We start from the raw sequence: 17,672 nt of genomic DNA on the forward strand, positions 1-17,672 counted from the left end.
GGGTCCCAAACTTCCCTATCCCGAGCCACATTAACCAGCTCTGACTGGGGGACCCCGAGGCGTTCCCAGGCCAGTGTGGAGATGTAATCTCTCCACCTAATCCTGGGTCTTCCCCGAGACCTCCTCCCAGCTGGATGTGCCTGAAACACCTCCCAAGGGAGGCGGCCAGGGGGCATCCTTACCAGATGCCCAAACCACCTCAACTGACTCCTTTCGACACAAAGGAGCAGCGGCTCTACTCCGAGCTCCTCACGGGTGACTGAGCTCCTCACCCTATCTCTAAGGGAGAAGCCCGCCACCCTTCTGAGGAAGCCCATTTCGGCCGCTTGTACTCGCAACCTACAATTTTCACACTTATTACTGACTCGATTGGAAAGGACGCACAATGAAAAACTCTTTGTTTTCTTCACTCATATTTCATATCTTTAAATTACACAGTTGTCAAGTTAACTTAATAAACATGTGAAGCAAACTTGTTCAATATGGTGGAAATGACACCACAACTGTGGGACAGGCGTCATTTATGGGAGGAAAAAAAAAAGAACAAATAGTTTATTTCACTTGTAGTTTAGATTTAATAACTGGATGTAAAAAGTTTCCCAGATATACATCCATATTCAAAGATATTCTCAATCAAACTGAATTGAAACCTTTTAACCTGCCTATGGAAGTATATCAATATAAAAAGCTCACTAAATTACACTAATTAAAAAAATGTAATCATTGCATTATCAGTACTTCCATGTTTTGGGAATGCAATTGCATATGGTTGTATATTTAAGCTGTGAATATTTCAATAAAAAAATTTCATACAATAATTTCATCATTAAAAATTCAGTAATATTCACCTTCCAAAGTTCAGTTGCAAAATATAGCATTTTTATTTGATTGCGTCTTTGGTATTCGACAGGTACTATTTGGTACGTTATATTGTGCTTTGCAAATTCCCTCTAAAATTTCAGTGGTTCAAATTTGGTTGGTAATTCAACCTTGTACATCCTGAAGAAAACCCTGGAAAAACAGTTACTCTTGATCTTCATCAACACCCAAATTTTTAATGATGACATTTTGTGCGGCTGTGGCTCAGTTGGTAGAGCGGATCGGCTACCAATCGCAGGGTTGGCGGTTCGATTCCCGGCCCACATGACTCCACATGCTGAAGTGTCCTTGGGCAAGACGCTGAACCCCAAGTTGCTCCCAATGGCAGACTAGCACCTTACATAGCAGCTCTGCCACCATTGGTGTCTGAATGTGAGTGTGGAGTGTAAAGCAGTGTAAAGCATTTGGTAACCTCTAAGGTTAAAAAAAAGCGCTATATAAGTGTAGACCATAGACCATTTGTCATTAATAAACTTCCACACAAGGCCTTCATCTTTGATACTTTTTAAATACCTTTTTATGTATAGATTTGACTGTTTAAGCCTTGTCCCAGACTTTCAATATCAAACAATATCAATCCATTTTAAAAATATGTATTATTCGGGGGCATGGGTTGCTCAGCGAGTATTGGCACTTGCTATGGAGTCACAAGTTCGAGTCCCAGGGTGTGCTGAGTGACTCCAGCCAGGTCTCCTAGGCAACCAAATTGGCCCGGTTGCTAGGGAGGGTAGAGTCACATGGGGTAACCTCCTCGTGGTCACTATAATGTGGTTCTCGCTCTCGGTGGGGCGTGTGGCGAGTTAAGCGTGGATGCTGCGGAGAATAGCGTGAAGCCTCCACACGTGCTATATCTCCGCGGTAACGTACTCAACAAACCATGTGATCAGATGCGCGGATTGACGGTCTCAGATGTTGAGGCAACTGAGATTCGTCCTCCGCCACCCGGATTGAGGCGAGTCACTACGCCACCATGAGGACTTGGAGCGTATTGGGAATTGGCCGTTCCAAATTGGGTGTAAAAAATATTTTTTTATATATTATTACATGTTTAAAACTCTGATCATGTAAACAAAGAGTGAAATCAACATAAACCATTTCAATATTTATTGTGTGGAAATCTCTCAAAAACTGAAAAATTCGGTCCCAAAATTGTGGCGTCATTTTCACCAATTATTGCCCCTAATGAAACAGTTTTCAAAAGTTGTTGTACTTGTTATCCAAGTGGACAAAAGTGTCAACGAATAGCATGCTTGAGATGTGAGACAAGATATTTAAAAATCAATGTAAATATCACTTATGAGCAGAATATATTTATTGGGCACTGTTTCCAATTAAGCTGTAATTTTGCCATTACTCAAAAAAAGTCTGAAAATAGTATTTAATTGTGTGTATTTAGGCTACATAAACATGCTAGCACTGAAATTAGCCTAAACCAGACAAATGAGTCATCCATTTTATGACTGGAAATGATACTGCGATAGGAAATTATTATTACCACAATGGCTAAAATGATGCATGTAAATGCACATTTGGACATTGATAGCAGACAAATTAATTTAGAGTTTGAAAAATGTTTTATGTTTTAACAAAACTTTCCTATGTAGCCGAACTGTATAATTTCTGCGCCATTAGCGCCACCAAATGGAAGCGAAAAAATAAACACCGTTTTAAAAACAGCTTCTGATTATGCCCCTCTTCTGAACAAACAGATAGCCCCGCCCCCATCTCCCGCCATTGGTTGAGGGATTTTCATAGCGCCACATGGACGCAGTGTTTACGGTTTTTGAGAAAATGAACTGATGAATAATGGCTTACTTGTGGTCGTCTCTGCATATTAAACTGGGATAGGGGAGAGTATTTTAACACCAAAAAGTTACATACTACAGCTTTAAGTCCACAGTGCTAAAAGTGCCCCAGTTTGAACAAACACCAATAAATCAACCCCTGTCACACAAAAGTGCTTTAAGCTGAAGAAACGACCGACTGCAAACGGACAAACAAACTCAGTGAACAACAAAGTGATAGTAATTTTCTTATCTCACTCTTATCATAACGCTTCCTTCTTCCTTCAAAGACATTTGCCAACAATCCGGCTCAACAAACATGAATGGACGTGCATTCCCTCCTCTGTGTGTGTGTGTGTGTGTGTGTGTGTGTGTGTACTGTGTGCGTCACACACTTTATATTCCATGCCGCCAAGAACAAAGATTCCCATTGAAGAGACCAAACTGCCGCCCACGTCTAAAAGATGATCTGTAGGTCTGCAGTTACCTGGAGGCGTGACCAGGAGCTTTTACAGGTCGGCTAGAGTTGGGAAACGGGTTTGGGAGTCTCGGCAAGGGCGCTGCTATGGTAACCCCCTGACATGGGGGATGGGCTAGAGAAACAAATAAATGGAGGTAGAAAACACAGGTATTCCTTTGAGAGCGAGTTCACCTGCTGTTGGGAAACCAGAGATGAGAGAGCACCACTAGTAGGACTGAAGAACCTAACTAAGAGCAGTTTAATGCTTTTAAATCAATACGTAAAGAAGATGTTTGGTGTAAAGCTGTCTAATATCTAATATATCTGCTAGAAGCTAATTTTGTCAATGGTATAAGAAGTGCACTTGCTAGCACCTTCGAAGCAAATAGAAATTCATTTGTGACACCACAAGATCAATGACAATCAATGGTGGTGGCGTAGTGGGCTAAAGCACATAACTGGTCATCAGAAGGTTGCTGGTTCGATCCCCACAGCCACCACCATTGTGTCCTTGAGCAAGACACTTAACTCCAGGTTGCTCCGGGGGGGATTGTCCCTGTAATAAGTGCACTGTAAGTCGCTTTGGATAGAAGTGTCTGCCAAATTAGAAGAGTTAATCATTGATAAGACAAAAAGCAGCTTTAGAATACAATGTATTGTTTACTACCATATTATTGATCATAAGTCAATCATTGGCACACAGTTCACAGCAATCCCAGATTCACAAGTGAATCTGTCAATCAGTTTGAGATTTCTTATGAGGGCTTGTTTAAGGACCCGTCAATGTACACCTGCGTCAGACGTCTCGGGTGCGTTGCGTCATAAACACACATTGTTAAGTCACTGTGTCAAGTTAAATATAGTTTAATACTTCTAGATCTCTTAGTTTGGATTTGTGCTCCATCAAGTGTTTTGAACGTAAGAACGTAACATATGTTTGTGTTGTGTTGCTGCTGAAGTGTTTTCTTCACTGTATAAACTGTGTGTTGCTCATACAGCTGAAGTTTCACTTACTGCCCTCTGGAGTAAACAGGTGGTACTACAAGCTTGCATTGCTCAGGAATCTTCCTTATTATGGTCCGGGTCATTGCGATTAATTGCGTAAATTTTTTATCGCATTATTTTTAATCAAATGAATCGCACTGAATTAACGTGTTAAATCAACACCCCTAATATAAACATATATACATATAAACATATATAAATCTACATGTATTTGTGTGTGTGTGTGTGTGTGTGTGTGTGTGTGTATGTATATATATATATAGGGGGCACAGGTGGTGCATCAACCAGTCATCTCAGTCATTCGACCCATGTCACCGGTTGGATCTGTCCCGTGACCTCCTGCCAGCGGGCGTTCGACACTTCACGTGGCCTTAACGTGCACATAGCTTGGCACAAGCGTCGTGGTGACGTCACCGCCACTTAGTGGCGAATGGCGGTTGTTTGTTTGTTTGTATATATAAATATATATATATATATATACACACACACACACACACACACACATATACCTATATACATACACACACACACACATAAATACATGTATATAAGATATGCTCAATCGACAAAATTGTATTTCGACACATCCGTCTTTTTCTTTAAAAAGAGCAAAAATCTGTTTTACAGTGAGGCACTTACAATGGAAGTCAATGGGGCCAATTTTTAGAAGGTTTAAAAAGGCAGAAATGTGAAGCTTATCATTTTATAAATTAATTATTTTGTTCAAACGCGTGTATTATTTTGAGCTGTAAATGTGTTTAACACGCCATTTATTTCTGGTCGTTTTAGTGTTTTAAGTTTTGCGGTGTAACGTCGTCATGGCAACGAAGTTGTAAAATTGGATATAACTTTACGCATAAAACTAAAATGATGTAAACATGCATATTGTTTACTTTTAAAACAGTATTTTAACATTTACAGATTGGCTCCATTCACTAACATTGTTAGTGCCTCACTGTAACAGATTTGTACTCGTAAGAGTCTTCATTATATAATCATGTAATGTTCACCAGATTCAAACCACAAGGCCTGTCCCGAGATCAACTCTGTGGATCTACAAACGACCAGACAAAACAAGAAAACTCATAGAGAAACTCATATGTTGATGCAATTTCTATTTGTCTACAAAACTACGATTATTTGTTTCAACTAACAAGCAAATTCTGTCAAGCGTGTCCAAAGGTTGGACTTGTAGAGTACATTTACACGTAAACTCGTTTCAACACAAGTATTGGCGTTCCTACATCATGTTCCTCACAAAGAGAATCCAGAACATTTGTCATTGTTTATATTTCTCATTTTTATCACCTCGGACAACCTGATTTGCCAATGACCCCTTAATGTTTTTTAAATAATTGGTATTGGTCTGATAGGATCGATACTGTAAGCAGAAGATAATATCAGGGACTATTTATATTTTTTTCTCAATGCCAGATTTCTAAATTAGTAAAGAATGAAACAATTTTACAGTGCATTATCATGTTTTGATGTCTTATTTCACTTTGCATGTGATATTTCTTAAATATCCACCATGTACTGTATTACAGTATGTGCAACCTTATATAGTCAACATATAGTGGCATTATACCACAGAATATATAATTTGTGTCAAATGTAAACAAGTTATCATCCTGATTCACTGTATTAGAACTGAAGTCATGCATTAAATCATCCAGTTATCAGTCCATTTATCTGATACACCTCCAAAACATATTTAGAGAAGCTTACATGTTCTATTTGTAATTCTAATGTACAGAGAAAGCACCAGAAACCACACCCATGTCTGCAGTCTTCTATACATGAAATAAACCAGTTCTGTGACTAAAACAGCTCTTTCATCAGAGAGTTTGTTCAATGTAGCCCAACATAAAACACATGGAACAACAGCCATCAAGGCAAGACTCATCCAGACAATATCGAAGGAATTTATATTCGTCATAACCCCCCCCCCGAACACATTTACACCCACCACTCATTCAGAGAGGACTAGTGATGGCGTGTCTAGTGTGTTTGTATAGGACTAAGCACGACAGTTAAAGTGAAAATGAACTCTGTCCCAGTGCAACAATATCTAATAGATGACAGCCATTAAATGACTAAATGGACAACTCTCTGTTCCCATGTCTATCTGTCTCCCTGAACACAAATGACTGCACCACTAAGGACCCCTCTGTCAAGCTCCTGAAGTTTGCAGATGACACTACTGTCATCGGCCTCATCCAGGATGACGATGAGTCTGTATAGAGAAGGGAGGTTGAACAGCTGACTGTCTGGTGCGGTCCAAACAACCTGGAGCTGAACAAGCTCAAAACGATGGCGATGAGAGGGGATTTTAGGAAGAACGCCCCAACACTGACCCCACTCTTCATTCTGAACAGCACTGTGGCAGCAGTGGAGTCATTCGGGTTCCTGGGCACTACAATCTCACGGGACCTGAAGTAGGAGACCCACATTGACTCCATTGTGAAAAAGGCCCGGCAGAGGTTGTACTTCCTTCACCAGATGAGGAAGTTCAACCTGCCACAGGTGCTGCTGATACAGTTCTACTCAGCAGTCATTGAGTCTGTCCTCTGCACTTATGGCTACGAAATCAGACATCAGAAGACTACAAAAGGACAGTTCGGACTGCTGAGAGGATAATTGGTGCTCCCCTTCCCATCCTCACAGAACTGTACACTTCCAGAGTGAGGAAAAGGGCTGGAAAAGTCACTCTGGACCCCGCTCACCCATCCCAATACCTCTTCTGCATTACACTCCCTTGCACTGTATATAACAGACCTGTATTTGTACATACACACACATACATATATATATATATATATATATATATATATAAGGCAAAAATGGAGGTTACAGTGAGGCACTTACAATGGAAGTCAATGAGGGCCAATTTTTGGAGGGGTTTTAAAGGCAGATATGTGACGCTTATAATTTTATAAAAGCACTTACATTCATTCTTCTGTTAAAACTCGTGTATTATTTGAGCTGCGAAGTTGTTTAAATCATTTTTACAGTCATTTTTGGGTTTACGGCGTTACATCATCACGGCAAGGAAGTAAAATTGGATATAACTTTCCACGGATAAAGGTTAGTTAGTGATTTTATAACTCTGACTTCCTGTTAACACACACATTGTTTACATCTTTTGGCTATAGTGTGTATTTTAACATTTGCCGACTGGCCCCATTGACTTCCATTATAAGTGCCTCACTGTTACACAGATTTAGCTTTTTTTAAAGATAAGCAGGGACGAGTCGAAATACGTGTTTGCAGTAATCAACATTATGCCAAAAATGCTGTCAACTAAGCTTAACTTGTATTAAACCCGAAATACTCCTTTAATGTCTTCGCTAAGACGACACCTGTCCATCAAACTTGATGCCAAGACCCGAAACTTGACAGACAGAGTGACTTAAAGACGTGAATGAAACAGAACACAAGAGAGCTGATTTTGAACCATCTGTTGGCTTTATAGGGTTACTAGAAGCCAGATATATTATATACATTAAAAGATAACGTATACTTTCTTAGGATGTCACTTAACCTCTTTCAAACACCAGTATATTGATTTCTAAATAACTAGAAAATATAAAGTTCTCTGTGACGTTTAGAGGTTCTGCGATGCAGTTTTGAGCCAATTTAATAAGTTAGAAATATAAATATTAAATGTTTACCATGGGTGTAGAATGCGCAGGTATGCGGGAGACGTGCCCCCCTCACTTTCGATACAAACACACATTTTCACGGGGCATAGGTGTTTACACTGTGTCTTTCATAAGTCATAGAGGAAATGTCTAAATGTGTAAATGCAATAGTTAAAATTCGCTGGTCAATCACATAGTTCATTGGATTGATATCCCCCTCACTTTTGATATGATTGCTACGCCCCTGACATTAAACTGTAGAAATGTCCATTACTTCCCAATGCCAGTATATCACAATATTGACCGTCCCTGATATTCCTTTCTAACTTTTACAGCAACTCTAATACAGCAAAAAGGCTCCAAATAATAAGAGAACCCGAACCCAAGAACCACTGAAGAACTGTTATTGTTTTGAAGAGTTTAGACACATTTTCTAAAGGTAAACACACATGTCAATACATTACTGTAATGGTCTAAGCATTAATCTGAGTAAATATGAGAATCACAACAACACAAACAGGTAATAAAGGAACTCAGGTAACAACACATCTAGCACCTCTCAAATACTACTCAAAAACTCTTGACTTACCGTTCTCAGAGTGACTTGTGTGAATCCTTTGTAGGTGTTAATACAGACTTATTGCTCCATGTTCGTGCCGTGCCAGTGTTGAAGGGCTGTTGTGTGCGTTACGTGTCTATATCAAACTGGAAAAACTGGTCGGACGAGGAGACTCTTTATTCCTTCAAACCCATTATACACACACACACACACACACACACACACACACAGACTAAAACAAACGACAGGTTTCTTTTCTTGAACACACTTCAAGACGTCAACTCAGAAACCTCGTGACCTCACAGGTAAGAAAGGTGTGACTCATTTCAATCAAATGATGAGGGAAGTTCTGCTTTTACAGTAGCTTCCTGGTATCGATATAGAGGGGGATATCACAAATATTGGGAAGTACATTATTTTATAAAAAATAATCTTAATATTTTGTTTATATTAAAAATAGTGCCTGAAAAGCGATTCATTTGAGCGTTCTCACTCTTTAAAATACACAGAATAAATATTAGCTGTTCAAATGATCTACAAATATGACTGATATTGATTGTAAGTAGCTCAAATAAAAATGTATTTGTTATTTCCAAACATTGGTGTAAAATCGCCCTCTACTGAGAGAATGGGATGTGGCCCGGAAGTTGTCTTTCTACTGATGAGGAGCGAAGACTCTTTAAATTATTAATATTTATTTATTTATTTTTATTATCAGTGTGATTTGAAATCTGACAAACTATTAACGTTTCTTACTATCAGTATTTAGGTGTATATTCTTGTCCGAGCTGCTGCTGAAGCGCCTCAAAAGACGGCGTGTATCACGTGGTATCGGTTGCTTTTCTCAGCGCTTGTCAGGATGGACAAATCGCTGTAATTTGTGGTTAGTGTGTTAGGCATATTGTTTCATTCATTTATTAAGATTGCTGTGGAGGATTTCCATTTGTGTTTTAGGTAGGGATGCTTAGTCTTAACGGATTAAAATGATTGGACATTATAGTGCACTAGTCTCTTCGAAAAGACAAAAATCGTCCTGAGATGTAAATGCAGCTGAATGGAAGATTCGGGTTGGTGAGCCACAGAGCGCCCCTTGAAGGAAACTACTTTAGGTGAGTATCGTTCTCCGGAGGTCGCATTTGTCGGCCGCATACGTCATCGATTATGTCTCGTTTCATTATTATTATTATTTTTTTGTTTTTATTAATTTTTTTATATATATTGTCAATGCCTTTTATGTTTATGCACTTACAATTATACAATTGTTAATCGTTTTTGCATTCCCAATAAAAAAAATATATATATATATATACACTCCCCTAAAGGATTATTAGGAACACATACTAATACTGTGTTTGACCCCCTTTCGCCTTCAGAACTGCCTTAATTCTACGTGGCATTGATTCAACAAGGTGCTGAAAGCATTCTTTAGAAATGTTGGCCCATATTGATAGGATAGCATCTTGCAGTTGATGGAGATTTGTGGGATGCACATCCAGGGCACGAAGCTCCCGTTCCACCACATCCCAAAGATGCTCTATTGGGTTGAGATCTGGTGACTGTGGGGGCCATTTTAGTACAGTGAACTCATTGTCATGTTCAAGAAACCAATTTGAAATGATTCGAGCTTTGTCACATGGTGCATTATCCTGCTGGAAGTAGCCATCAGAGGATGGGTACATGGTGGCCATAAAGGGATGGACATGGTCAGAAACAATGCTCAGGTAGGCCGTGGCATTTAAACGATGCCCAATTGGCACTAAGGGGCCTAAAGTGTGCCAAGAAAACATCCCCCACACCATTACACCACCACCACCAGCCTGCACAGTGGTAACAAGGCATGATGGATCCATGTTCTCATTCTGTTACGCCAAATTCTGACTCTACCATCTGAATGTCTCAACAGAAATCGAGACTCATCAGACCAGGCAACATTTTTCCAGTCTTCAACTGTCCAATTTTGGTGAGCTCTTGCAAATTGTAGCCTCTTTTTTCCTATTTGTAGTGGAGATGAGTGGTACCGGTGGGGTCTTCTGCTGTTGTAGCCCATCCGCCTCAAGGTTGTGCGTGTTGTGGCTTCACAAATGCTTTGCTGCATACCTCGGTTGTAACGAGTGGTTATTTCAGGCAAAGTTGCTCTTCTATCAGCTTGAATCAGTCGGCCCATTCTCCTCTGACCTCTAGCATCAACAAGGCATTTTTGCCCACAGGACTGCCGCATACTGGATGTTTTTCCCTTTTCACACCATTCTTTGTAAACCCTAGAAATGGTTGTGCGTGAAAATCCCAGTAACTGAGCAGATTGTGAAATACTCAGACCGGCCCGTCTGGCACCAACAACCACGCCACGCTCAAAATTGCTTAAATCACCTTTCTTTCCCATTCTGACATTCAGTTTGGAGTTCAGAAGATTGTCTTGACCAGGACCACACCCCTAAATGCATTGAAGCAACTGCCATGTGATTGGTTGATTAGATAATTGCATTAATGAGAAATTGAACAGGTGTTCCTAATAATCATTTAGTGTATATATACACACACACACTATATATATATATACACACACACAGATCTAGTTTTTCAAAAAAAAAAATGTGCCCCCACTAGTGTTTTAAGTGGATATAACATGACTTTCAGAGATAAACAGTCAGTCTGGTGCTATTTGATAAATGTGTTTTAAAATTAAACATTTTTCTATTGTTTTTCGGAACAAAAGTCCTCACTAGTGGACAGTTTCAATGTATGTCCCTAAGAGCATATAGGCCTATACATTTAGGGACAAACCCTTGCTTTATGTAAGCAGGATGAGCAAAGTTATCTTAATGTGAAGAACTGAATAATAGAAAATAATACTAAATTAGATGCTGCATTTTTCAGATATTTGGGTCTGTTATGTTTGTGGTTTTGTTCTAAAAGAGGTCATTAAATAACTAAGCATTTGCTGTTTCTATGATCACATGCTGTGGTTCCTGAATGTATTTAGTCCAACATAAATACTGTATAATATTGGGTAAAGCTTTAGACTGCTGTTCTACATTCATCCTGTAGGGGGCAGAAGTCAATAAAGATTATTGCATTTTATAGAAAGCATCATATCTACAGTAGATAGTAAAGAGAAGTCAACCATTTTAAAACTAAAGAAATACTACAAAATACCCAACTGTACCACATATTTGGTTTCCAAGTCCAAATGAACATAAGTTTATTAATTATGTTACTGACCGGATTAAAACATATTGAAGTGCCTATATTGTAAAGTAAACACGTATAGAGATTTAGATAATGTATATAGTGTAAACAACACATTCGTTATGCATAAAAGGTCAGTTAAGCAAGATCCAAGCAGTCTTTTTAATGAGATAAATTGATATTTATGAAAAATGAAAAATTACTTTTGTACTTGTATATTATTTTTAATTGCATACATTTGTTTTGTATTATTATTATTATTATTATTATTTGGCCTACTGATGACTAACTCACCTTAATAATAAGCCTCCTTATCAAAACTATTTGCCACTGATTTATATAAAAAATTAAATCCTTGGTCATTGACATGTCATATATACCCAATATGAAACCAGAAAAGTTACAAATTTGTTTTTTCATTTTATTTTTGTGTTAATACAATAAATATACAAAACTCAAACTACTCAACATGCGACTAAGGGAGAGAGACAGGAGTGCATTTGTACAGTACAATGAAAATCAGGACGACGGGCCACCATTCCTTTAGTTATACAAAATATATAAATATCCCACGTCTGTAATGTTTGAAATAACATGATGGTTTTTCTTCAATCCATTTCTCACGTATCAGTGTTTTAACTGTTAACTAGCATCACTAATTAAAAAAAGACATCTTAAAGCCACGATTCATTGCACCACACACAAGAGGTCACGTCAGTTTATCTCTCCTCACACATCTTTTTGTTTTTTAAGTTTTAAAGCATTTCAAAACAAACGCAAAACAGAGGAACATTCAGGTGCCATTTGTTGAAATGTGTTTATAAAAGGAAGAACGACTCGTAGTAGCTCACACAAACACTCACTCTCCAACACACAGACACAAATGAATATACTGTACACACAAAGCATGAAACATATGAATAAAATATGAACAGGGAATAAATGTGTGACACCTCATGAGATTTTAAGTTAGAAAGCTGATGTGTGATTTCAAACAAAGGCTGATGTGCTGCAGACTCAATACTGAAAATGGGTGAAGAACACCACATTTTGTTCACTCTCTCATGCACAACACACACACACACACACACACACACACACACACACATGCACGGTGTTGCTGAAAGTTTAAAGATAAATTTGCATCTTGATACATATCCCATAATCACAAAACTTGCCTGTCTCTTGTTGAAAGTGACCATGGCTACAAGGTTCTCTGTGCCACTTAATAAAACCGCAAACTTTAAACTGTGAGCAGGCATGTTGAAATAAAATAAAATCAAGTTTGCCTGTAACGACAAACCAAAGACCGACGACAATGGACAATTTAATTCGTAACATGGTGGACCTTAGTCAGGTTTGATGGCATATGTACTTTGATGTGAATGAGGCCAAACATGATGGATCAAGTTCGCTCGATGGGCCTTATTCGTGAAACACGACCAGAACGAATTTGCGTAACCATTCGTAAAGTGTTCTTGCTTTATTGTCGCCTGCGTAGCTCAGAGAGAATTGACGCTGACTATCACCGCTGGAGTCGCTAGTTCCAATCCCAGGGTGTGCTGAGTGACTCCAGTCAGGTCTCCTAAGCAACCAAAGTGGCCCGGTTGCTAGGGAGGGTAGAGTCACATGGGGTAACCTCCTCGTGGTCGCTATAATGTGGTTCTCGCTCTCGGTGGGGCGCGTGGTGAGTTGTGCGTGGATGCCGCGGAGAATAGCGTGAAGCCTCCACACACGCCATGTTTCCGTGGTAACGCGATCAACAAGCCAAGTGATGAGATGCACGGATTGACGGTCTCAGGAGGCAACTGAGATTCGTCCTCCGCCACCCGGATTGAGGCACTACGAGGCCACGAGGACTTAAAAGCACATCGGGAATTGGGCGTTCCAAATTGGGGAGAAAAGGAGAGAAATATCAAATAAATAAATAAAATTGTGTAAATTGGTCATGAATCTGTTTTTGCGTAAACTGTCGCGTTGATAGTGCCTTATCTGTGAAACACGAACAGACGAATTTGTGTAAATTGGTCATAAATCCATTCATGCGTAAATTGTAACATTTATTGGGCCCTATTTGTGTAACGCAAACATAACGAATGTGTAAATCTGTCATAAACTTGTTCTTGAGTAAATTATGCAAGAACATTTTTAACAAATTATTTTCTTTAAAAATGTTATTTGTGAAACTCGACCAGAATTTTTTTTTTTACAAATAGTTTGTTAAAAATGTTCTTGCATAACTGTCGCATTGATTGGGCCTTATTCTTGAAACATGAGCAGAACTAATTTGTGTAAATCATTCATAAATACGTCCTTGTGTAAAATTTAGCATTTATTGTGCCTTTTAATTAAAACGCAAACAGATAAATTTGTAAATCAGTCATAATTCCTTACAATGTTCATAAAACGATCTTGCGTATCTGTCGCGTTGATTGGGCCTTATTCGTGAAACACGACAACAACAAATTTGTGTAAATCGTTCATAAATATGTTCTTACGTAATCTGTCGCGTTGATTGGGCCTTATTCGCGAAACAGGACAACAACAAATTTGTGTAAATATGTTCTTGCGTAACTGTCACGTTGATTGGGCCTTATTCGCGAAACACGACAACAACAAATTTGTGTAAATATGTTCTTGCGTAACTGTCGCATTGATTGGCCCTTATTCGTGAAACACGAAAACAACAAATTTGTGTAAATCGTTCGTAAATATGTTCTTGCGTAACTGTCACGTTGATTGGGCCTTATTCGCGAAACACGACAACAACAAATTTGTGTAAATATGTTCTTGCGTAACTGTCACGTTGATTGGGCCTTATTCATGAAACACGACAACAACAAATTTGTGTAAATATGTTCTTGCGTAACTGTCACGTTGATTGGGCCTTATTCGCGAAACACGACAACAACAAATTTGTGTAAATATGTTCTTGCGTAACTGTCACGTTGATTGGGCCTTATTCGCGAAACACGACAACAACAAATTTGTGTAAATATGTTCTTGCGTAACTGTGGCATTGATTGGCCCTTATTCGTGAAACACGACAACAACAAATTTGTGTAAATCGTTCGTAAATATGTTCTTGCGTAACTGTCACGTTGATTGGGCCTTATTCATGAAACACGACAACAACAAATTTGTGTAAATCGTTCCTAAATACGTTCTTGCGTAACTGTCGCATTGATTGGGCCTTATTCGTGAAACACAACAAATTTGTGTAAATCGTTCGTAAATACGTTCTTGCGTAACTGTCGCGTTGATTGGGCCTTATTCATGAAACACAACAAATTTGTTCTTGCGTAACTGTCGCATTGATTGGGCCTTATTCATGAAACACAACAAATTTGTTCTTGCGTAACTGTCGCATTGATTGGGCCTTATTCATGAAACACAACAAATTTGTGTAAATCGTTCGTAAATATGTTCTTGCGTAACTGTCGCGTTGATTGGGCCTTATTCATGAAACACGACAACAACAAATTTGTGTAAATCGTTCGTAAATATGTTCTTGCGTAACTGTCGCATTGATTGGGCCTTATTCGTGAAACACGACAACAACAAATTTGTGTAAATCGTTCGTAAATATGTTCTTGCGTATCTGTCGCATTGATTGGGCCTTATTCGTGAAACACGACAACAACAAATTTGTGTAAATCGTTCGTAAATATGTTCTTGCGTATCTGTCGCATTGATTGGGCCTTATTCATGAAACACGACAACAACAAATTTGTGTAAATCTGTCATAAACCTTTTCTTGAGTAAATTGTCGCATTATTGGGCCTCATTCGTGAAGCACGAAAGAAGGAATGAGTAAATCGGTCATACATATGTTTTTGGGTACATTTTCGCACTGATTGGGCCTTTTAAGTAAAACACAAACCGAACAAATGTGTAAATCAGTAGTAATTAAATTTTTGATTTATTAGTGAAATGCAAATACAACTAATTTGTGTTAATCTGTCATAAATCCATTGTAGCTTAAATTGACGTGTTTATTGGGCCTTATTAGTAAAACGAGAACAACGAATTTGTGTAAATTGGTCATAAATCCGATCTTGTATAAATTGTTGCGTTGATTTATCCTTAGTAGTGGAACGCTAACTGAACGAATTTGTGTAAATCGTTCATATATCTGTTTATGCGTATATTGTCGTGTTGATTTCAATACTTTCATTCCAATTTTTCCAATGGAAAAAACTTTAGAAAACAGCGGTTTTGTGACCTTAAAGAAGTACGACATATTGATCCCTCACAGCCTCGTATTTATTTACATCAAAATAATTATATTCTACCCTGACTAAAGTCGATTGTGGATCTAACTGGTACTGATCCGGCCCAACACTGTACAGTCTTACATCAATACACACATGTGCTAGTGATTATACAGATCTGAATTTGCAGGACACACTTGTATCTTAAATGCAATGTCATTATTAATACATGTTGCGAGGGGAGTGATGCAAAGATTTACTTTTGCGCTTCTATTTTTAACCCCGTGTTTTCCAGTTTATCCTATAGTACGCAAGACTGGGGAGATGAGACATGGCCTTTAGCTTAGCAAGCTTCCCATGCGTTTGCAGTGGTTCACCATTTTTTTTAAATATATTTTTTTAAAGAATTAAACAATTTCCATTGCAAAACAATTCTATGTATTTACAGGTAACGAGACCCTCGGAGTTGTATGTAGAGAGTTCATGGTCACATTTGATAGGTGTCGTCTTGTACTGATTTGCAGGCTCATTTTGCAGGAAGAATTTGTTAAAAACCTTGATATTTGGGTGAAGAAATGTCAGCGACCACCCCAAACTTATGTTTTGCATAAGAAATTAAGCCTATTTTTAGGCCACTGAGAGTATTTGTTGCATAGCCGTATTTTCATGACAATTCAGCACATTTGTACCCCATTTTTATTACAATATATAATTTAAAATGCAACCGCATTTATACATCATGCTAGAATTTGTTTTAGTGCCTTTAATATATTATGATTTTAAATAAAAATCATTGTATTACAGTAATATTTAAAATAATACAACAAAAAATGACGTTTTACAGTAATGAGAATTTTAAAAAAAGTATACGTAAAAATAAATGTCCGTAAATATGTTAAGTAAATGTGCTTCACATAATGCAAAAAAACTCTTAACAGTCCTAAAAATGGGCTCCATTTTCCTTATGCTATATATATATATATATATATATATATATATATATATATTTATTTTATTTTTTAGGTCTCCTATGACCCTGACATTTCTTGATAATTTATTTCAGGTGGTGTGTGATGATTCGAGCTTAAGGTATGTGTATGTTTAAGGAAATATTGGTAAGACAAACCTGTGAGGGCATCATCATTCTTTTTGCTTTGGATCCCATTTAAGGACATTTGATGACATCACTTCCTGTTTGCTTACAGTACAACAGGGATGAATGGACACCCAACAGTGATGTGAACATATAAAGTGACGACTTGACTCTTTAGGTTGTTTTAACACACACACACACACACACACACACAAGAGCGAGTAGGCATATCACACACATTCAAACAAAAGAACAGGTGGGTACACCTGCTGATTCACAGGAGGGGAGGGGCTTAGGGCGGGGTTCCAGTCAGTCACAGGAGTGCATAAGGGTCAATGAGAGTGGGTGTGGTTTTGAACAGCCAATCAAAGCTCATGAATGACTGTAAGTAAAGTTAGGGAATGAGGAAGGCGAGGTTAGAGTAGCATGGATGGAGGGGGCGTGTTCTAAGTTTTCTGGACCAGTTAGATCTGTTCTTTGAAGGTTCCTCGGGCAGCAGAAGATGCAGCATTAGCGGCGGCGGTCTGGACCGTTTTATTGGCCATGACGCCGGTGGCAAACTCCTGCTGTGCCTTCTCAAAACTTGCATCAGTGGTTCGGTACATCGCATGGACCTGCAAACAAGCCCACACAAGTTTGATTAAACTTATATTGTAAATAACTTGTAAATAAGAGTTAGTATAACAACTGATTTATCTGTTAAAACGAAATAGCATGAAAAATAAAAGGACCTCCATGGAAATATTAGACTTTAAAACCAGATAAACATCTTTCATTTCAACATGAATATTATATATTGTGTCAACAGAGTTTTCTGGTTCAATTGAAACTTTATAAAGCAGCTACAT

General features: G+C 38.3%; 2 protein-coding genes across 2 annotated transcripts in view; both read right to left on the reverse strand.

The window, feature by feature from the left end:
* atp8b1 (ATPase phospholipid transporting 8B1) overlaps positions 1-8,527 on the reverse strand; it is a 40,927-nt gene extending 32,400 nt beyond the window's left edge. Inside the window, exon 1 of the mRNA XM_052105025.1 lies at positions 8,362-8,527. The gene's annotated coding sequence lies outside the window, so the exon portion shown is untranslated. The remainder of the gene's footprint in view (positions 1-8,361) is intronic.
* Positions 8,528-11,794: 3,267 nt separating this feature from the next.
* LOC127627916 (secretory carrier-associated membrane protein 1-like) overlaps positions 11,795-17,672 on the reverse strand; it is a 46,174-nt gene continuing 40,296 nt past the window's right edge. The window contains exon 9 of the mRNA XM_052104531.1: positions 11,795-17,438. Within this exon, the coding sequence (XP_051960491.1) occupies positions 17,289-17,438 (150 nt within the window). The 3' untranslated portion in view covers positions 11,795-17,288. The remainder of the gene's footprint in view (positions 17,439-17,672) is intronic.

This window comes from Xyrauchen texanus, chromosome 34 (assembly GCF_025860055.1).
Source record: "Xyrauchen texanus isolate HMW12.3.18 chromosome 34, RBS_HiC_50CHRs, whole genome shotgun sequence".
In the NCBI taxonomy this organism is placed as follows: Eukaryota; Metazoa; Chordata; class Actinopteri; order Cypriniformes; family Catostomidae; genus Xyrauchen; species Xyrauchen texanus.